Source organism: Simochromis diagramma, unplaced genomic scaffold (assembly GCF_900408965.1).
Source record: "Simochromis diagramma unplaced genomic scaffold, fSimDia1.1 OVJJ01000705.1, whole genome shotgun sequence".
NCBI lineage: Eukaryota > Metazoa > Chordata > Actinopteri > Cichliformes > Cichlidae > Simochromis > Simochromis diagramma.
In genome coordinates this window covers 5401225-5424540 of record NW_024387448.1, presented here as the reverse complement: position 1 = coordinate 5424540, position 23316 = coordinate 5401225, and the positions used below count along the sequence as shown (strand labels likewise).

General features: G+C 37.9%; 1 protein-coding gene across 1 annotated transcript; it reads right to left on the bottom strand.

Annotated features, from left to right (window-relative positions):
* Positions 1-884: 884 nt before the first annotated feature.
* On the bottom strand, positions 885-21829 carry hck (HCK proto-oncogene, Src family tyrosine kinase). The gene is made up of 13 exons (XM_040013777.1): positions 21692-21829; positions 11610-11749; positions 9512-9545; positions 8889-8982; positions 8635-8730; positions 8260-8363; positions 7619-7768; positions 7092-7244; positions 6807-6989; positions 6427-6503; positions 4443-4596; positions 4018-4149; positions 885-3147 (listed from the first exon to the last, which is right to left on the bottom strand). Exons 2-13 carry the CDS (start codon positions 11739-11741, stop codon positions 2945-2947), a joined length of 1512 nt encoding a protein of 503 aa, XP_039869711.1. The 5' UTR covers positions 11742-11749; positions 21692-21829; the 3' UTR covers positions 885-2944.
* Between the last annotated feature and the right edge of the window lie 1487 nt (positions 21830-23316).

Genomic DNA, 23316 nt, shown 5'->3' with positions numbered 1-23316 from the left:
CTAGAATTGCCCCTGTTAAAAGCTAACATTATACCAGCTAATGTTTTCCTCTGATTAAAGGCTGGTTACATTTTCACATTTTTTAAGAGTTTATTTTCTAAGAGCCAAACAATGTTAGATCCACTTCAAGGAAAGTTTAACTAATGCCAGCTAAGAGCAGCTAACAGCATCAAAAACAGCAACACTTACCAAGTGAAAAGTTCAGGGTATCCTCAACAACTCATCTCATTATCAATGTGATCAGACAGAAGTGAGCTTCACTGACTCCTTGTATTGGACTCCTTTCACAAAGTTTTGCAGCCTCCTTCATAGTAGTAGATGTGAAAACATATTGACAGCTGAGGTAAGCCGCGAACTGATAGCCTAAACTTACTGCCATAAATTACAGCCAGAGTTGGTTGTCCTACAGTGGCCAAGTAGTTAGGATTATGCAATTGAATTAGGAGGGGTATAAAACATAATTCAGTTGATTGCAGTTGACTGATATCTAACGATGAGATTTTACACACTGTACCTTTCAGTTTTTGGGACAAGCAGCAAAAGAGAACAACAATCAAAATGCTGATAATGCTAATTATATTGCATGTGTAGCTCATTCTAAATTCCTTGTTAAACCATATATCATTTTGTTACCATCTCTGTCCAGTCAATGAAATATTCACTTAAATAAACAATTATTTAATTTATTATTTATAACACAATGATGATCAAATCTGGTTGGAGACCCTTCTATGAACTTTTGTCTTAGGCCCCAGCAGACTCTCTCTAGACACATTTAATTAGGCATATGTCTGGGTTTATGGTGAGGTATCCTACAGGTAGTGGAATCATTGCTAGAGTCACATTTAAAATATGTTGCTTGCTGTTACACCAATACACACTTATAGTTTTTAAAGTAGTTTATTCCATTTCATGACAGTTGCATTGACAGAATCAAGCATCTCACAAATATCACAAGGGCCTTATATTGAAGAATTAAGAAAAACACTAAAATATACTCAACTTTGTGAATATAACTATATACAGTGCTGGCAATGATTTAGTCATCATTGTAAATGAATCATACCTGTTTATATAAGAAAAAAAAGCTCTCATATGTTTTCCTCACAGTCCCCACTCTATGAATGGCATTAAATTTGTCACAGCATGAAATCATTAAATCTAACTCCCCCCCAAAAAAGCTCTTCTGACATCTGGGGCCCCTGAAATGCATTAGAACCACTCAAGTAGTAAACTTAGCATTGCTTTTAGTATATGATTTACTATTGCTGATCAACTACAGAAGAAATGCTTGTTGTATTGTGCAAGAAATCTACTATTTTCAAGATGAGACACATAATGTAAATAAAATAGAGCAGTCATCGTTCCTTCACAAAAACGAAAATAAAAGGCATTTGCTGTTAGGAAGACACTTCCATTGAAGATACAATGGCGTTCAGATCATAAAATTAGCAAAAAAGTCCAATGTGAAATGTACCTATGCACTGCTTTCTCAATAATTTAAGTAATAAAAGAGAAACATTTAGGAATCAACAAGCATCATTAGCTAAAGAGCCTGAATGTTTGCATCTCTTCATATATATCAATGTCTATACAGAATATATCGTACACATTAAGTCTGCAAGAAAGATCCACTGCAAAAGGCACTATAAAGAAGTAATGCTAAATCCACAGCATAATGAAAAGTATAAATAGTACTTTTAAGCAGAATCAGCCAGACAATACCCGCTTTCCTGTGAAACACCACAGTTTTATGGGAGGAGGGGGGCAGTGGCAGGATTGCTTGTTTCATTATAGTTTTATTAGAGCTGAACACATTTTCCTGTGAACATCTGTGTTGTGGTTGATGGCTGGACAATGTGCGCTAGAGCATAACAGCAATCTCCAGGTGTTTGTGAATGGGGCCATGTTTGTGCTACCATAATATTTTGTGAGTGAGAGAGTATGGTTTAATGTGAGCTTAAAAAAACCCTTCAAAGGCATTCGATGTTAGGGACTGTACACAAATTACAGTGCTGATAAGAACAAAAACACGCAGGGCTATTTATAGTTTGTTTTTGTTTAGTAAAATAGTTTTCTGCCTCTTGCAAATTCACTCTTTTGTCCTTGCTCTTCTGAACTCTGCAGGCGCTCTTCACGTGCAGTGCATATACATATTACCCAGGAATCTTTTTTTCAAGGAACTAAAAGGTTACGTCATGCATTGGTGCACTCTAGATCTCCTTTTGGTTAGGCAAACTAGTCTGCTTGCACATGGAAACATTTTGAAGAGCTGTACCACCATATAGAGCTATACCACAAACTTCTCCAGTCCAGACAAGTTGGTGTTATTCTAGAAAACAGAAAGGTTGAAAAACAGAAAGCTCCACCTCTAAAGTTCCTGGAATCTAGAGTTCCTGGACTTTGAGGGGGGAGGTTTGTCTGGTTTGTGCAATTCCTCCAGAGTTCCTGGAAATACGCTTTTCAGGAGACTCTTTCTGGTCCTTCTAACCCATGCCTCGCCTGCAAAGTGAAGTAATACAACTCACCCCTCCCAAAATGTCAGACAATGTGTCCTGTGCGTAACATTCAACCTCCTTACAGTAATCCATGATACGTCCAGTCTGTAATAAAATGACTACAAAAAATGACTACAGGTACAAATGATGGATGTGTTTGTGCATCACTTATTATATCGGGGGCTGCAGATATAACAAACCTGTGGGACTATTAACAAAATTAAGAATCTTACATTGTGACTGCTTCCTTAAAGAAAACTTTCATGCATCTATAATTGCTGTACAGTCCCTTATTACTAAGAATTATATGTTTATAAATTAGAAAAAGATTGAGACGCAGATAGACAGAACTGTAGAGATTGTATATATGTGTGTGTGACCTGAGCTGCATTGCTTCCTGTAGAAGTTACAGTAGGTGTGAATGGATGTGCTCTGAAACATTAGCCTCATGGCTGCTGCTGATACTGGCTCTCTGTGGCTGTGTAGAAATCCTCCAGGACGCTCTGCAGGTAATCAAAGGTGGGGCGGTCCTCAGGCTTGTTCTTCCAGCACTCCATCATGATGTCATATAGTTCCTTGGGACAGCTATCCATACGTTGCATTCGATAGCCCTTCTCCAAGTGGCGGATCACTTCTGGATTGGTCATACCTGAAAATAATGGAACAAATAAAAGTAAAAAGAAGAGGACTAATGTAGGAGTAAGACAATTTAGAGTGCTTTGGTGAAGGTGATGGTTCATTTGACTAGTTGGTCGATGAACAACTTTGATTCAGACTAAAAACTACAGGATGGACTCAAGAAAAATACTTATGGAAAATCTCTGTCTTTGTTAATGGATAGGTTCATCTATCGCCTATGGATAGCTTCTCCCTTCATGATAATAACATTCCAAACTAAGGCAGCTATGTTATAATTTTCCACTCAAGGTAACGTGGCTGCAGCGAATGAACTGTTATTTACTCTTAGTTGTACTAAGAGGAACTTAAAGAAGTCACTTGCTAACGTAAACTAGCATCCTACTTGTTATTACAGTATAGCAAGAATGCAATCTGCCAGTGAAGCTACCAAGCAAGTGCTAGCAATATCTGATTTTAGAGCATTAGAGCACTTCCTCGTTCACAGACTATACATACAGTAAGACAGGATTTGTTATTCAAAGCATGCCTCTGAAATTGCTGCTCCACCTGACTGTTGTCTACCTCAACTTTGTGTTTATCAGAGCAAGAACACTACTATTGTTCATCTTCTTTAATACAATATGTCTGTTTTTTTTTAAACATTCTTTAGATTCTTTAGTGTCCTTCTTAAGTATAAAGTCATGTGTTGAATATCTCTAGTAACATTCTAACTTTTTATACAGCCATGTTTATATATTCAAAAAATCCCATGCTAGCTTGTTAGATTTATTGTCTTAGTAGGCCACTTTTAACCAAGTAAGCTTCTCCTGTTTACCAACTATTTGTGCAAATGTCCTGCTTTTCATGGGATTTGTGTCAAACTCTTGTGTTTTCCACTTACCAGGGTATGGTGTACGCCCATAGCTGATAATCTCAGTCAGCAAGATGCCAAAGGACCAGACATCAGATTTGATTGTGAAAGAACCGTAGTTTATGGCCTCAGGGGCTGTCCATTTAATGGGGAACTTAGCACCTGGTTGGAAATAATTGAAAACCCAGTTAGAATAGGAACTAATGTTGACAGTGAGACATCACTTGTCACCTAATGATACGGATCTCCTGGTGACATGTTTACAATGTACAAACCATGAGGTAAGTCGCTCTTATCGTCATTCTCTGCTTGTTTTGTCATTTGGGTCGTAATCTGATATTTCACTGACACAAAGTCATTTCCCTTTGATTGATGAAACTGTGACTGCTGCTATTCCATCTGTTCTGGGACGATACTTGCCCGGATCTTTTGTAATAGGAAACATTGCGCTGTACCTTCCCTGGCTGTGTACTCGTTGTCTTCAATGATACGAGCCAGGCCAAAGTCGGCAATCTTGCACACCAAAGCCTTATTGACCAGGATGTTGGCAGCTCTCAAGTCTCTGTGGATGTAGTTCCTCTGCTCAATGTAGGCCATCCCCTCGGCAATCTAGAAACAAAAATGACAGAGGACAAAAAGTTGTTGCCAAAAATTAATATCACTGGCAAGGAAACACTGTTCCCTTTTTCTTTCAGTTCATTTTACTGCTGCTAATAATAGCAACAGATATTTTGCTATAATATGCATGAGGATTCACATGGGTACTCTTTCCCTTTAGCACCTTTGTGTTACTGCTTGATAAGATCAGCCTCTCTTGCTATCTGATCAATAAACATGAAAAAATCAGTCATGGTATGATTTAATCAAAGTAGGTGACCTTTTTCCCTTCCCCTTCTCTCTCTGTTCTTTGTATTTAATAGGAACCACCTCAACAGTAACAGCAACAAATATGCATGCACCCCCACGGATTAACTGCAAAAACTTGGATGTCTCACTCTCTTTGAAGGTGGTATAGTTGTTAGATGGGCTAGTATTTCAGAAACTGCTGATCTCCTGGGGGTTTCCCACATTACCCTCTCTAGTGCAGAAGAGAAAATATCAGTTCCCTGAGCAAAAATGGCTTGCCTATGTCAAGTTAGAAGTCAGATAAGGATGGCCAGACTGCTCTGAACTGATATGAAGTTTAACAACTTTAACCACTGTTTACAAAATGGTAAGCAGAAGAACATCTCTGAACACACAGATATTGAACTAGATGGGCTACTGTAGCAAAAACCACTTCATACTATATGCCACAGCTGTCAGCTAAAAACAGGAAACAGGCTGCAGGTCATGCAGGAGTGTTTTAGTACTAACTAAGCACTGTTTAACCACCACTGCTTATCTAATTAAAATGTTGTTGCTAAGCATGGTAAATGGCCTGTATTTGTATAACGCTTACTCCCTAAGGACCCCAAAGCGCTTTACACATCCAGTCATCCACCCATTCACACAAAAATTCATACACTCATGACCATGCCTTTATGACTATAGTGTGTGTATCTTCTCATATCTGCTTGCAGATAATCTCAAACTGCTTTTTACAATATCAGTTCACTCTAGGCTACTCAAAAGGCCTCAAAGTGATCAGAACTTAATCAAATAGAGCACCTCTGGCATGTGGGGAAACTGGAGATTTTGATCATAGATCCACTGCTTAACTGCATGAAGCTGTCATGTCAATATAGATCTAAATCTGTGAGGAATGTGTCCAGTACCTTGTTGAATCTATGCCACAAATAATTAAGGCAGCTCTGAATGCAAGTACTAGCAAGGCGTAACTAAAGAAGCTGCTGGTGAGTGTGTTTGTTTTGTGTTTATTGCGAAAGACTGTTAGCACAAACTGGTGATATGTAGGTAAAACTAAATAGGATTTAAGTGGAATGGTAATTGCAGTAAACTAGCCAGTTAGGGTAAAATAAGCACATATTCTCAAGGCACACTAGCTTCAAAGAGCTGCTTGAAAATTTGAATTTAGCCTGTTGAGGTGTAACAGAAAATGTCTGTTTTTGAAGATTTACATTCATTCTTAAAATATTCAGCACAATAGCACAATGTAACCTGTAGTTCTTCTTTCATTGTTCCTCTTTGTAGTTAATATTTCCTTTTTTTCATTGACTAAACATGGTTGGAACATTTTGTTCGGTGTTACTGGTAGGCCAGCACCATTACATTATCCTTCAGGGAGTTTTAATCATTTTACTTTGCTCAATTTTACAGTTAGAATTTCTCACAGAGAACATCAACACAAGAGCTGAACTTTGAAAATGATTTTAATATTGGGACGTGTGCTTTGCACTGCATACAAACGCAAGTTTCATTTACAGCCAGAAAACCAGGGAAACAGGTGGGAAAAGCTTGCAAAAGCACCAGTACTGAATGTGACCAATATATTCTCACCTGAGCAGAGAAGTCAATGAGCTTTGGAAGCTGGACTCGGTTGCCCTCATCACTCTTTAAGAAGTCTAATAAACTACCTGTAGGCACACAAATGCAAAAGTATTAACAAACAGATGGCATTAGTTATTAAACTGATAATTATTATTATCACCCATTTTAACTATAGCCACTGCTTGTATTAGCTATGATCAGTTCATCTTTTTCAAATGTTCTTTTACCTCACAGCAAAGAGCATCTCCCTTCATTTTTAGTGTAACATAGTGTAAACATTTTGAACGTAAATGTCATGGGAAAACACTTTTCAAAGATGTTGCAGCAATCGCTGACATCAATAGCCCATGTGGACATGTACAAATACACACTCAGGCACACACACACACCTTTCTCCATGAACTCAGTGATAATATAGATTGGCTCCTCTTTGCTGACGACAGCATGAAGTCGAACCAGTTTGTCATGTTGTAGAGTCTTCATGAGGTTGGCCTCCATCATGAACGCTTCCACTGACATGCTGCCAGGCTTCATGGTCTTCACTGCTACCTTTGTGTGTTTGTTGTATGTGGCTTAAAACAAACAAACAAACAAAAAATTACGTTTAGGAAATGGATTTCTATCTAACATCACAATAAACAAATGGATTCTACAATGATGAAGATCTATCTCACCCATCCACACTTCTCCAAACTGGCCAGCACCGAGCCTCTTGTCCAGTTTGAGTGAAGATCTTGGGATTTCCCATGCATCCTTCTCCCACGGCTTTTCAGGTTTTGGACTCAGGCATGGGTTAGTCAGGGACTGGCAGAGACCATCTCCTTGCTCTGTATGTAGCAGAATGAATATTTAGCAATTTGATTTTGTACCTCTGTGGTAGAAAAGTATAAAATAAGAAATAATGCTATTGAGAAATCATGATAGTAGTACTCGTCACAGAGCAATGCAATGTTCCACAAAGGCTGCCATATTAAAGTTGGCCAGCAGAGTGTGCTCTGCACTACTATAAGAATAATGTTCAGTGGAATGCAAACTAAGCTGGAGCTGCTTGGCCGCCCCCAAGAAGTCCCAACGTCAGCAATTCAATGCAAACAGAAGATAACCTAACTGTGCTATTAAAACACCGTGAGCACAGCTGTGAAAAGTTTGAATGAGTCAGCACTGGACTAGAGCGTGAGATTTGTTGATAGCTAGAACTCACTCTTGTAATGGCTGACCAGTTCCTGCAGGGTGCTGAAAGTGATGCGGGGAGAGATGTAAAATCCTCCATTATCCAGTGTACGAATCTTATAATGCTTCACTGTGTCACTGGACTGAGGATCACTGTCCCTGACAGACAGAGAGTAGCTGCCTGTGGAAAAGGAGAAACAGCATCTTATCCACAGGGAATTTTCAAAGAAAATTAAAGCAACACACAAGAGATCTAGCTTGAACTGGAGTGTCTTTTCTCTTGTTTTTGCTTCATTTAAGGAAACAGAAAAAGCTGTGAGCATCACATGGACATTCCATCACAATTTTAATTTATTCACGCTAGTGTTAAGAGGAAGTCATATGTCTAGTTTTGAGACACTTTGGAAACATAGCATTCATTTTCAAATGAAATATAAGTCTGCTAAAGTATCCTTTTATTGCTTCTATAGTTATGACTCTAAATGCTAACATTAAAACTAACTAAAACTAACTATTAACATTAACAAGTAATTAGCCCATGTATATACTGTCCTTTGTTACAAAGAAATATTAATATTATTATTTTAATGTACGATTTGGTCCATGTTTCAACTTTCTTCTCTTAGCCAACAAAAGAACAACGAGTGTCTTTCTCAAATATACATCACTTACCTTTGGTAGTCTCACTGTCTCGGATCATGAAGGATCCAATTTTGTTCCCAGGGGCCAGCAACTGCCTCTCAGCATCTTTCCTGCTTACGCCCTTAAAGAACCACCTTAACAGTAGGAAACAGATAAGTCAGTACTGAAACCTTGTAGCGGCTATTTTGTATATGCCCTCATTTTACCTTCATATTGTTTTCTGTGTTACCAAGTTCATTTTCAGTTTAAAAACGTGACATCTAAATATGTTTAAATATGTTTAGCTTACATAATGCTCATTTCCCTATTATCAGTAATAACACTATGTCATATTATTCGTTTTACTAGTATGGTACACAAGTGTGTGTGCATGTGTGTTTTTGTGTTCAGAGTGAGTCTGCTTACTCCTCTGCCTCCAGAGTATCTTTGGCTACATAGTTACTGGGGATGTAGCCTTCCTGACTTGTACTGATTAACATAGCTCTCCACCACTCGCCTGATCTGCAGAGAGAGTGAAAGACAGCATCTGTGAAGACTTAACAGAAACATGGCAAGTCAGAAGTGTCACAAGTCCCCAAACTAAATTTGGAACATGGAACAACCTGATAACTCTTCAAACTGCAAATAATATAAACCATCTTTTTTGTGGTTGAACTTACTCCTCTAAGATTTTCAGCTTATCTCCCTTCTTGAAGCCAAGGTCTCCCTCATGAATGGCCTCATAGTCATACAGTGCCATGGCAATACTCTCCCCTAAAGCAGAAAAAAGAAAGCAGAGGAAGGCCTCATGCACTGTTGCTGTCATGTGCAGACTAAAACTTTTTTTCATTTCACTTTTTCATTGTCACCTTAAATCTATGTGCATGAGGTTTTTGGCCAGTACTGCTAATATGTGAGAGCGACTGATTGTTCTGTTTGTTTCAGCACTAGGTTCACCGTTTTCTGGCTACAAGACTGACTTCTTTGTATGCTTGATAATAATAGCAATAGGGTTAGTTTTGAAGGCCTGCGTGGTGAGGCAGTGTGAGGGGTTATCACTCTGCACACACACGCTGAGTCTTCTTCCTCTTTCTGGCATAAAAGACATAGCTTTCTGCATCTAACCAACACTGACCTACATCTTGGTTTTTTAAATGTGACATATCTGTTCTCATATATCTGTGACATGTATTTGTGATGGCAAGGAAAACACCTGTAACTGGCTAAACGTGCTACTGTAATAAAAGATGTGGAATGAAGTCCCGACATGTTAGTGTTGCTGTACTTATAGAGTGAGACTCACCATCTGCAATGTTTGCATTGGAAGGCATTTTGGCCTGTGGAAAGACAGATAGAAAAAAAAGTAAGTTCTTTCAAATAATCATTTCAAATCTAAAAGAAAATTGTTTAAAGCTGTAGTAATTATTAGAAATCCTGCACAAAACACTAGTGCAGGATTGGACAAGTCCAATTTTTAGTTAAAAATTGGACTTGTTGTCCACCCACTTCCTGGTGGTATTATGGTGTCACATCATGGTAGTTATTCTCTTCAAATTCAATAATAATAAACTACTGTACAATTTGAATGAAATCAAAGTTATCTGAAATCCAAAAAATTGGGTTATGAATTGAATGTGTGTGATGACATAGCTTAAGTGCTGTCACATGCCTCATGGCCATTAGGTTTGAGCACATTAATGTGCTTCAATAAAATAACTGGTTCTTATTCTACATGGTTTTTTTTAAACTCCATGCTGGAGGCATGTTACTGAAAACACACATTTCGAAGGAAGGAAGGACTTTATCATATCAAATCTAGAAATCTAAATGTGGTATAGAGTAAATTTTGTTTGAGGTTTCTGACATGTAAGTCGGCTCTTCGTGTCACACAGTTTTTGACACAAAGTGTTTATTTTTTTTACAATGATAAAAATAAACAGAGTTATGTAGAAACCAGGCATGTAGATGTAACATCTGTATATTTAGACATCTGTAAAAGAATACTATGTGCAAGTCGAGAGCTGTCTTATCCCTTTTCATTCTACATCTCCTAGCTGACTGCTGTGCTCTGCTTCTTCTTCTGTTACTTCCTCTTTCTTGACTAAGGGTGAAAGAGATGTTATAGTCAGTACACAGGAAACAGTAGCCGGAAGAACCGCACTTACCGACCGCAGCACTGCTGCTTACCCGTGCCACAGATCAAAGTCTGGCCGGTATGCAAACTCACAACAAGTCACAGGCTAGTTAAGAGTGTGTGTTGTCACGCATATATCCTTTTTGAGTAGCACAAGAGAAGTGACTCCTATCACTTCTGAATCAGTGAAATGTGTTCTTACTCTTCTGTATCACTACAGTAAAGTAGTACTTGTAATATGTTATGAATAATAATTATTTGTCTTTTAAAGCCAAAAATCTGTCTGCCCCTTTTATTTGGACCAAAACAAAAAATGGAAAGTACTTTCTGTTTATTTACTACAAATATATTTCAGTTTGATTCTACTTCCAAGCTACTGCACTTATTTGCCAGCTGTTGTTTATTTTAAGACGTCAAACATTAAAGAAAAAGAGGTACATTTATCAAGCGCTTCTCTAAAAAAAATTACATTACGTGGAAAACGGAATGTACATATGAAAAATAATGGTATGTTATCATTTTCCATTTGTGGCCAACCATTAAGTTAAAAGCCACTGGGTTAAAGTGTCCAGTAGCATTAAGTAGCTACAACAGTCACTCGCTAGGGGAAGTTGCGTATTCCTTGACTGGTTGGTGAGTGGCTGCTGCCTCTCACTGGTCACAAAGAGGGTGCTACAGCGTGCATGCAGACAACCTGCTATTGTTAACCTTTGGGTGACTAAGGCGATTGCCTGGTGACCAAAGCAGGATTCTTTTTTGGTGCAGCACACCAATCAATCGCTTGTCAGCTTTTTTTAATGGTGGTTACGATAGGGTTACTGAGCTGTATTGATGCTTTCATAATGACTGCCTTCAACCACTTGCATATTGGTTGGAAAAGGCCCTTTGAAAAAGGCCTGTGTGACTGGGGTCTAACCTAAGACTAAGGTAAATAATGATCAAAAATTGGTGGTATGAGTGAATGTGAACATAAATGGCTGTCTGTCTCTGTCTCTGTGATGGACTGGCCACCTGTCAGAGGTGTACCCTGTACCTTGTCCTATGAGAGCTGGGATAGACTCCAGCCCAAGTTCAGTCAACAATTATGGTAAAATTATATTGCTAATACTGTTGCGAGTTAGACCAGTAAATACTTTTACAGTACATTTAACATTATTTAAGTGTGTCATCTAGTAGAACCTAACATATAGCCAGTGGAGGCAATAGAGGCTAATTGCAGGCTAACAATATGAAACACTTTATGCTGTGACATAAATTGACTACTTACAGCTTTATTCCCAGAGTTTCCTGTGGTTGGGTCTTTGACATAGTGGGCGGTCTGTGCTCGGTTCTGCAGATCATCATTACCCGTTCCTTTGCTGTGAGGCTCCTGCTCCTTTTTTGAGCCCACACAACCCATGGTGCCTTCTGCAAGATAACAACAAGAGGAGAAACAGCAAGATGTGAAAGCGTGGACATCAGCAGCATTTTTCAGGGTATTTGCCCCCTAAACCTAATAACTAGTTGTGCAACCTTTGGCAGAAAAAACAGCAATCAAGCATTTGTGATAACTGTGGAGGACTTTTGGCCAGTTCTTCTTTGCAGAATTGTTTTAATTTAACCACATTGGAGGGTTTTTGAGCATGAATGGCCAGTTTAGGGACAGTTACTTTTACACAGCATTGTATTGGTTTTATTCAGAGGAGAGTGGAGTGTACAAAATAAATTAATATAGTTTAAGAATTGTGGAATTTTAATGTAAACATAGTATCAAAAACTGCAACAAACAATATGATTCTAGCTTTTCGTACACAGGAGTTAGGATGTTTAAAAAGCACAAGATTCATAATAAATGTGTAAAGCAGTGGTTCCCAAACTTTTTTCGCTGGCCCCCCTTTGTTTTACAGAAAAATGTCCCCCCCCCCCCCCCCCCTTCGCGCGCGCGCGCACACACGCACGCACTAACACATCCTCCAACCACACACATCCATATTTTGCTCAATTGCGGTTAATTTCACACCTCAAACATTTAGTAAACAATTAAGCAAATACAAGTAAACTGCAGGTAGTAAGAAAATTAACTACTAACTCTTTTACGCTACGTCCACACCTACACGGGTATTTTTGAAAACGCAGCTGTTTCGTCCACACGTAAACGGCGTTTCGAATCACTGAAAACGGAGATTTTTGAAAACTCATTTTTTGCGTTTACGTGTAGATGAGGAATACAGAGTTCATCATGCAACGTTAAAGGTATGTGCCTTTTTTCACCTCACGCTGTGCGCCACGTTATTGTTTACATGAGAGGAAATGCAGAATGGCAGATAGTCAGATTAACAGTATTTTGTCTCTATCTTCAGGTTTTACACGCTTACATATAAACACACAGTTTCTGTCCCTCCATTTAGAAAGGCAGAGGCATTACGGTTTGATTATTTTACATGTAGTTGTTTTTTTCCTGTGTAATAATGTTCAACATTGCTATCAATACATTTTTTCAAAAAAATGCCTCTCTGTGCAAAATGGGTTTAAAAACATAAACAGCTGTGGGATACTGTTTGTCCTGATTTAGACAGGGGGAACATATCGTGGCAGGATCAGCCTGATGTTATTTATATCCCACTGTAACGTTACTGTATAAAGAGCAAACATCTCCAAAATGTCAGGAGTAGTTAGTCATTACAACAAGTGTTTGTGAACTAAAAATCAAGAATGTGGAATACTGTTTGTCCATGATTTGAAGAGCCCAGGTGTGCTCCCGACGAAGGAAAGACCAATTCTGCAGGGGAGACCTATCTTGGCACTTGTGCAAGTGAAACCAAAGGGCAGATATGCTTCTCCATATTTTCTAGTCTTTGGCTTAAAATGAAGTTGGTTTGGAAACATATTCAGCAATGCTTCATCTCCTGCTTTGCGTTTGTGTAGGCTCCCCGTGCTAGCAGTGTCCAAGCCTTGGTTTTTTAAAAAATTTTTTTTCCCTTTTCATGCCGCGCCCCCCCTGCAATGGCTCTGCGCCCCCCCCCCCCCCTAGGGGGCGGGCCCCACACTTTGGGAAGGTCTGGTGTAAAGAGTTAGCTAGCTTCTCTTACACATATAAGCTTAATAAATTATTTCTCAAATGACCTTTGAAAGAACTACAGAGGATTCTTCGCTTAGTTAAAGTAAATCCAGATCCTTCCTTGTAAATATAAGCCGAATATTAATTTGATTACAATCGTTAATTTTTGGTTTTTGATAGGATTGTCCACACAGGAAACAACTAAAATCAACCAATACCTCATCACAGCTCACAATTAAACTTCATGTATCATGTTTTTGCTATGTGGATAAAAGAAAAGAGAAGTAACTCAGGGGGGTGGCTGAGGTGAATGGATGGGCCAATGTTACTTTGAACACGGGAGGCTGGACTCCAAACCAAAACTCAGCATTAGACATTATCTCAACCCAACTGCTCTTACTGTAAATGTACTGAGAAAATTCTCTCATTTTGGGTGTGTAACGTGGGAAAACAGCATGTGAAGATATATGTGTCGCCACAGACGGTAGACTGAGAAGAGAAAGATGCCTTAAAACTCAGATGACCATGAGTAAATGTTTTGATATACTGCAGGCTTCTGCGAACTCCACACTACTGCTGTTTATTCTGAATAATTCATATGTTCTCACACATGTTCGTGACTCACTTGATGATGTTTGCAGTTTTGGCAAGTAAGTCTTTCTGTGTCATGTGCCAACAAAATAATTTCCACACAAGTCTCTGTTATTCATCTGTAACATCTAGGGAATGCATCCTTGTATCACACTGTTTCAGCGCATTTATGTCTGTATATGTAAATGTGCATGCAGATAAATGGAACAAAGTTTTACAGGAACAAGAACAAAGAGAGAGTCTGTGATAGGAGATGGACACTGTGTTTGATAGCACATGCACAGATAGAGAGGACACAAGAGAGACAGCTGTTCATGTCTGATCTCCCGCCACCTCAGAGAGGCAGATTATCGCCCTGAGCAAAGGAAGCCTAAACAGAAAAGCCACAAAGCAGCAAAAAACACCAGCGGTTACAGAATTTTTCATGTTTTCTCCAACTGGCTGTTGATCTGTTCTGGAAGCTGCAGATTATTATGGCCAGCAATAATTACCATACTGTCAATTATGCACAGTGGCGAGCAATGGAAAATGTTTAGACACAGGAAGTGGTGTTACTGAGGTCAAAATTGGTGGCGTTAACATATTTACTTCCCCTTTTCTCTGCTCCAAACCTTGTTCCTCTTCAGATGTCTACTTGAGGCCTCTTTGACTTCTATATAAAACTCTCAGTACAATACCTCTAGATAATGAACAGTCATGGTGCCGCAGTTTTACTAATGCAAAATTAAAATTAGCAAAACAGTAAAAGAGAGCTTTTTACTCTGTGAAAATGCAACTGTCAGTGTCTTGCCCACATGTGACGCACCTACAAGACACTTCAAAGACAAACCAACTCGTCCACACAGCCTGAATCAAAAGTGCCAGCAAAAGTGGAAAAAACCCTCAGTCCTCAGGCTGGGATGTTGGTGCATGAAGTCCTGACAGCGCTTCACATTGCAGCATAATTTTAATATCACTGTATCCAGTGATAATATCCTAAATATGTCTCATTGCCAGTACGTGCAGAATCTTTACAAGAGTATAATATCAGTCTGATTGTGTGGGTGCCCAGTTGTTGCTGTGCCCTTGCTACCAGTAGGTGAGAGCTGACAAGCATCACAGTGACTTTAACTTTAAAAGCTGCTTATCCTATTCAAAGTATTATGAACACAGAAACGACTTTTTCAATTACATCTCTGTAACACTCAATATGCAATAAAAAGAACAGCAAAACATTTTTCTCCAAGAGTTATCTACTGCAATTAAGCTCTAAAGTTAAAGACAAGATCTGTTTTGCAGATAATTCAAACTGATCAATTTGCTAAGAGTAGCTTATTGCAGATATAGTGAATGGTTTACAGGATTTTTTTTCACTAAAAAAAATAAAAGATTAAATGTGAAGCATAAATGCATGAATTTGGTCTAATGGCCTTTAGAATACAAAAAGTCAGATTGTGCAGAAGTATATGGGAAAGCAGATCTCTGTAAACACTTTCACGAGGGGTGACTTATTTGGATAATTTAAAGTCTGCCTAAAAAAACAAACCCTTGATGCTTTTAAATTTTTTTTCATGAAGTAAGGTCCTATTAGAGTCAGAAAGACAGATAAAGCTGTGCATTGTTTAGAGCGGGCCTTATTTTGTGACACATAGCTACCGCAGTGTTCCAGGGTTTCTCATTCAGATCTAGCCCTTCGCTTGTCATGTCTGGTTTCAAAACGGCAAGATGGTGACAGTTAAAATGCCCTGCTAGGGCCTCACAATGGGGCCACTTTACAGCTGTGCGCAACATTTTTAGATCTAAACAAACTTAAAGGCAGCTTTCTAAACCCGATTTATCTCATAAATACTCTTTGTGTTAGTAGATGATTCAACTTGCTGTTAATCCCAGTGCTTATATTCTGCCCGTACATTACAGATACATGGATGCTACTCTTCACTGGAACACCTTGGAAAACAAATCCACTAATGACTTTACTGTAGCTTCTATTTGGAGCTTTCTGTCAATGAACAACAGCAAAACTGTGTTAATCCTAATGGACTGTGCCTCCAGGTTATGAAAGCTGGGAGTGTGAGGATTATCAGTTCTGCAATAGAAAGACCTTGGATTCTTAAGGGCCTGGATGTTGTATTTTGTTAGAAAGAAAAATAAATTTCCCAAAAAAGCTAACCCGTCTCAAATAACGAGGTTGTTGAATGTAACTGCGGTAAACATTGCGTGCTCATCCACTCCATCATTATGGATTAGAGGGGATGACGACTCCTCACATCAGAGAATTTCTCTTTTTTTCATGTGTTTTCTGAGAATTCTGAAAATTAACATAAATATTAAACATACTGATTAGAACACACTTGTTTCTTTGAAGAGTATAAAAGAAAAAATGACAATGACTGCATTGTCATTTTTTCTTAACATGAAGCCAACTGAGTTGAACCAGCAAAAAGAAAGTATTTCTAAAGACTACTAATTAACATATCTTGCTTTGACAGTACTTAGGAAATACAAATATAACGGTAAACGATAGCACAACCAAAGTGCGTGAAGTCATTGAAAAAAACAAAACACAAAAGTCTGAACTGATGAACTTCAGATATGCTGTTAGGCCTCCCACATACATTTATAAATAGTTGCCATTTCTGGATCTGGATCCATTTTGCTAAGGGGCTGTTGACTTGGGCTTCTAACCCATCTCTACCTAATAAGAACTTAATGTTATGTTACCATCTTTAGTGCTATGCTAAGTGAAATAATAATATATTTTCTAACTAAATTAAGAGAAAGATGTTGACTAGTCCAAAATAAACTATACATAAAGAAATGATCAAACCACTTTACAACAATGTAATTTCATTGTGTCCTGACGATCTTGAAAGACCTCTAACCACAGACATGTGGTGCCACTCCCCTAAACAATATGGCAAGTATACTGAGATACTGTTCTTATAAATAGTAGAGGCCAAAGATATCTCTCTCTCTCTCTCTCTCTCTCTCTATATATATATATATATATATATATATATATATATATATATATATATATATATATATATATATATGGGCTTCCCCAGATTTAACACTTTCATGCTGAGGCAACTGATAGTCATTGCACAAGTCATGTCTGCACAAGTCTTTAATCAATATTGCTCTATTAATCCACTAAATGTTAAACTATTTATTTTAGATTGTAAGAATGGTCTTCATAACAACAAGGTAGCAATACAGTCTAAGTAAAAAAAAATAAAATAAAAAATTGTGTATATAAGTAGGCTAGCAAAACAAAACCCACAACCGTCTCGTCTGTTATGATCTCACACCTACAAATGTTTACACTAAATGTGAAGCACAGACCAGAATGGAAGCATAACTACATCTGTAGTAGTTGTGAATGGCTCACCAGTCACCACTAATAATTCATCTACTTCTGCAGCAGACAAGGAATGAAGCCCCTAATTAGTGATTCATCTCATCAAAGTATACAAAAATAAGTGGTAAATGAACATGGATCCTGTGTAAATGTGAACGTGTATCAGTTTCTGTTGTGTAAAAAATAAAAAAACTTGGTTAAAAAAATGCTTTTATGGCAATTTTGTTTTCACCTTTTATTGGGGATACGAAAGACAAATTCATGGGAAATTCTTATGCTTTGACTACGCCATCAGTTTCAGTTCTGTGCCTATGCTGTTCTCTTATTGTTTTTTCTCCTCAGCTTGTGGCCGAGACCACATCAACCTTCAAAAAAGCACCATCTGGAACAATGGCTTTGTTAAACCTGTAAAGTCACCTTGTTTCTTTAACAGTAAAATCTTAAAAAACACATGGCGTCTAATGATAGAAATCCCAAATCTATATCTAGTTATCAATCTCCACCCATGAAAAACATGATTTTAATCACAGCAACAAAAGATAAAGTGTGGAGTTTGACACAAGGTTATGTCCCAAAATACTTTTTGGGAAGTAAACTTACTTTCTTGTAAAGAGTTAGCAGGGAGTTTTACCACTCCTATGTGCTCAAGTTAAAAAGAGGCTATGGCGAGGAACCTGTAACCTTAGCATCACAACTGGAAATTGGCTTAAACAAATAGCATAACTCTGAGTCGTCATGTATATATACATAAATATACATAAATATATGTTACATTAAGATAAAGATAAACAGCCAGTGATGACTGAATCACCGTATGTTGTACGTTACATTTCAGTTCAAAACATCACAAATTGGTGCGCTGTGGTAAAACTATCGTGACTTTATGAACTCATGTAAATGCCCCACTGTAATGACAGCCAGTATTTTTTTCATTATCTTTTCTTTTAAATAAATTAACTGTATTTAAAAAAAAAAGTTTTTTCTGTGTGTTTTTTGCTGCATAAAAATTTTTTTAATGGGCACTGATGGTTTGACAGAAGAGACTTTTCTTCATCATGTATTTAATTTAAACACCACGGCGGCCCTAATAAACAGTCATTAAAAAACTTTAAAGGCAGACTGCACATGTGCTAAAGGAGACTTGAAGACGACGCATGATAGCATGATGAATCTGACTTCATTATCTGAGATCAGCTTGGCTCATCTACTTTAAAGACACCACTGACTGTCAGCATTTTTGACCAGACCAAGTAAGGCTGCCATGGCAAAAACCCTGTACTGACTTAACCAATGGTAGGATTTCTTTTTGTCTTTTTGCTTATGAATTCACTTTTTTTATTAGAAGGAGGAACTTATAATTTCTTCTTTCATAAATGATGCGGTAAAACTCTATAATAAGCACTTTGTTTTTCAATAGCAACGTCTATAATATGACATCACTTTTGGAAAACATGCACTGTGTCTTTCAGAAGAGAAATGCTGCCTTTCAAATTATGCATTTTTGATCTGAGATAAGAAAACATATAGACTCCCTAGCAAGTGATTTACTTTGATAATACCAACTTCTGAAAGCATATAAGTGAGGGTTAACCTTATGATTACGAGCTCTGATTGCAACTTTAAAGAATTTGTAATGAACAATTAAACTAAGATACTTATTCAGTAATATCATATATGGATGTTGACAGTATAACACCACTGTGTCTTCTAACCGACTCAATCTCTATGGCTGGCAGTGTAAAGGCCCAGCTCAGAATTAGCAACTGATATACTATGCAAATGAGTACCACTCCTAACACTAGGCTGTGTATTCATAAATATACGTATCCGTTTTATAGACCCTATTGCAGACTTGTAGTTGGAGGATATCTGCTTCCTTTACCTGTCTGTGAGGTGACAGGTAAACAGGTGAGCAGGTATCAGGCTGCTTTAATGCTCATGGCTTTAAGGAAGTATCTCATTTATTATCCTACATTTAAACTAGTCTGCTACAGCAACAAACATGAGCAAAAACTCTCTCAAGAGACAGAGGAGTGGAATTATTCATGCGTGCCTTGTTGGGCGGCCTTTCTTTTTTATGAAAAAGCTGCCAAGCTGTGTTTGTAGCTGTTTAGGACTGCCTCAGGCCTTAACAACATCACCTGCCAGCCTGGCAAGGGACCAACAGAGAGAAAGAAAGAAAGAAAGAAAGAAAGAAAGAAAGAAAGAAAGAAAGAAAGAAAGAAAGAAAGAAAGAAAGAAAGAAAGAAAGAAAGAAAGTTGACATCGTGTCAGCCTGGTGGGTTACTCCTGTGCATCTGTGTATACTGCTGGCACTCAATAACACCTAATAAATTTGGCTGATAGACACATGGCAATTGAAATGTGATAAAACAAAATAAAAACAGATACTTTCTATATGAACAAACAATTTTATTTATGGTTTGATTCTTATTTTATTATTATGTCACACAAGTATGACAGGTTTGGGTAACAAAGTTATAATCAGTGTAAGGTTGCACTTATTAACTTGCACGCTTGAAAATAATATCTAGTTTAGGTGGTTTAATGTTATCCGTCATTAATTTCTGAGTTCTCAGAGAAGTCCAATGTGTCTGCTCAAATTTGAACATTAAAAAAAAAAAATTTTTCATTCGCCAAATAGATAACTAGAGAGATGTTTTCTGTTTGTTTGTACAGTATTAAACAAGTTCAACAGATTTCTAAAATATTTGTGTTTTATTGCTTTTATGACCTGTCGTCCAGTAAATCTTGAAGTAAGAGAGGATTGTCTTCTAATAACTGATCTTTCATAGATCAAATGACTGTAGTCAAGTGTACAGCATTTTAAGAGGACCTTTTCTTATTGACTGTAATGCTGTACAATTCTACTGGTCGATGTTTATTTTACAGAAGTCCAAAGTTTCATAAAAAGACCCCACCGCTCAGGCTTCAGACTGCTTCAAATACTTAAAAAAGCTGAACCGTGAATCACAAAGATGAGCAAGGGGAGGTACTCTCACTTAAATGATGATAATTATATAAACCGGTTAGTCATCTTATTTGAGAAACTAAAATCAGTTAGCAGAATATTGTAAACCATGTTCAATAAATGTAACACATTAAGTTCAGTTGAAAAAAACAATAAAAAATTTGCATTTTTTTCCACTTCACGGAGTCACTTCTTCATTTACAGCAGTGGCTTCTGGGGACATTTTGTACCCGATAATTCTGCACCCAGCGACTTTATAGGGTACTGACTGATTTTCAGTTTTCATCTTTATCAACCAACAAACAACGAAGACTTAAAATATATTAACGTTAACACATTTTAAAGCATATACACCAGCTTTCCATCATGAGGGTTTAGTCATTAGTCAGTCTCAGAATTGTGTTTCCTTCCAAACTAAACTAACAAACTAACTCATATAAATGTCATGTCAGGATAAATCGTGATTATGTGAAATGACGTGTTTGGAAAAGATGTAAAACTCAGTATGCTATATACATAACATACGTAACAGATCAATTCCACTTCGACTGTGTAATACATAAATTTGAATACAAATTAACTACACAAGAAAAAATTATTGTTTCATGTTTGTAATGTAATTAAAACAACTGGGTTGCAATAACCCTTTAATTTTCCGTTTAGGACATTTTCGAAAAATGACGCTGAAGTGACTTCAGGCCTATTAATGCAAGACAAGACGGGGTATTCAGCTCTACTAAGTACTGTGATGTAATATCGGCATTTCTGCGGTTTGTCTAACACCTCCGGACTTTCTTTTAGTGCAAGTCTGTGGGGTAAGAGCAGGAAAATACAAATAATTGTCTTCCCCACACTGCAATCATATCCGTCGTCTTCCTTTAGGGGCTCTGATTCTAAACCATTCAACGTTTAAATTGAAAGCTGGTGTATAAATAGAGAACAGAAGTGAAACTAGTCTTGTTTCTGGTTTAGTCTAGATGGACATTCTAAAAATAACTCCCATGCACCCACTCACACGCACTTGTCACAAACACAGTAAAGGACTTCAGACCCTCGTTTTAAAAGATTTTCACATTTAGAAAGTGACGCGGGACACTCTGATAAAGGTGCTTTACTGCTGTACATCCCGGTAACACGGCCCACCGGCTCATCATCGCAGTTTATGCACCGTGACTTCTGCAGGCGGTGGCTGTCAAGCACCGTGAACTTCCTCTTTTTGGAAGTGAGCATCGCATTTATAAAACTAAAAACTTGTCGATGATCAAACACCCACTTTCCAAGTCTTAAAAAATATTTTATTGTAACCGTTTTACTTCCTACCGTTATCTTTTTTGTGTGTTTTTGTTAAAATTTGTACATTATACCCTCTCACTCACAACACAAGCGAACACATAACAGGACACTTACCGCGCTTTAGTCAGTCGCTTCGACTAGTATCTCTTTGGTTATAAATGATCTTCTAAATTCGGATGAGCGGGTGTCGAATATCCCTCATTTCTTTTAAGTGAGTTCCATCCCTTCCTAACTCGTGTGGGTCATTCCGGACACGTTGACAGGGCGGCGGAGCGCAGCGCACTGGACTTGCAGGAGGAAGTTTAAGCTGTACGCATCTGAGGTGGGGAAAAGAGGAACAAGCGCACACCAATCGTGCTCTTGGTTTCACTGGCTGAAACAGCCGCTGGTGCCTTTGATACTTTGATGGACTCCAGAGCAGAGAGCTACCAAACGCAGGAAGTTGCATCAAGTTTTCTTAACTACTGAGAGTTTGTATTTCCAGTTCAGTTTACATACTTGATAACATCTCCTGCATTTTTGCCATATTTGGATTAAAAACCTAATCCAGGTCAGATGGAAAAGGGTGGCTGTGCACAGGGAAGAGTGGATGGATTGGTTCACAGATGCGAGAGGAACATTTGCATGATGTGCGGGATGGCTCGAACAGGTATTCAAATAGTAGTTTGACAGCTATCGTGCTCAGCAGGTCGTTCTGGGGCTGGAGGCAGGCCAGGCAGCAGAGGGAGGAGGGGTAGGCGGTTCAGCCCCGGGGTAACAGCAGCGGCTCAGCATTAACACATGAGAGAACGCTCCCAGCTATAATCCTTAACCAAGAGTCAGGATTAGATTAGAAACGAAGTTCCCTCTGTCTCTCCACCTCCCGAGCAGAGACGGGAGGTGGAGGAGGGGAATCAGGATAAGAATAAAAGGGATAACATTAGTAAAATAAACAGAGAAAGGTACAATCGGGGCTTAGGATCGAATGAAGATGATCCTAGATAAAAACAGGGATGAAGGATTAAAGAGGCAGCTGCGGATGACCTGACTTTGTGACTGCAGATGTAGTGAGCCTTTTCTATTCTAAGGTACAGGCTTCACTTTGTGACTCTCATTAACTTCAGTGAGAAAAGTTCCTCATTTAGCCTGTGAAAAGCCAATGTTAAATTATTAACCCAGACACAGTCAGAGTAAACTGATGGGTAATTTGTTAAAGTGTTGTGGAGTTTTAATATCTTTATTGGGCCTTTCCATAAGGAAAAAACAACAACAACAACAAAATAAGCCAGAGTGAGCTTTATCTAATAACACCAAGCTTGCACACCCTGATAGATCCAAATGAACCCTTTAGGCAGAAATGACTACTACCACAACCAAATTTCAATCGACAACTTCTTAGCTTTGCGAAACCTTTTACTTGTCATTGCTCATTTTTCTGATTGCATCGAAATTTTGGTGGCCTAGCATGAATTCATTTCATTCAATTCTGTGTATTTATTTATTGAAACAAAAGTCACGTCAAAGTATTTATATTATATTATATTATATTATATTATATTATATTTTTATATTTTTATATTTTTATATTTTTATATTTTATATTTTAATATAAATACTCAATAAATATAAAAATAATATATAATTATAAAATATAAATATCAAGACATATTTTGAGGCCTGTCCAGGCTGTGCTTTGCCTACTCTTGGGACACTAAGTTGGATAAAGAATTAAGAAAACGAATCAGTGGATTCCCTACATG

Coding starts and splice junctions, on each gene's coding strand:
- hck (XM_040013777.1), bottom strand. CDS start 11,741: ATGGGTTGTGTGGGCTCAAAAAAGGAGCAGGAGCCTCACAGCAAAGGA. Junction 8,731..8,888: donor AAGCTGAAAATCTTAGAGGA/GTAAGTTCAACC, acceptor CTCTCTCTGCAG/ATCAGGCGAGTGGTGGAGAG. Junction 7,769..8,259: donor AGACAGTGAGACTACCAAAG/GTAAGTGATGTA, acceptor CCTTTTCCACAG/GCAGCTACTCTCTGTCTGTC.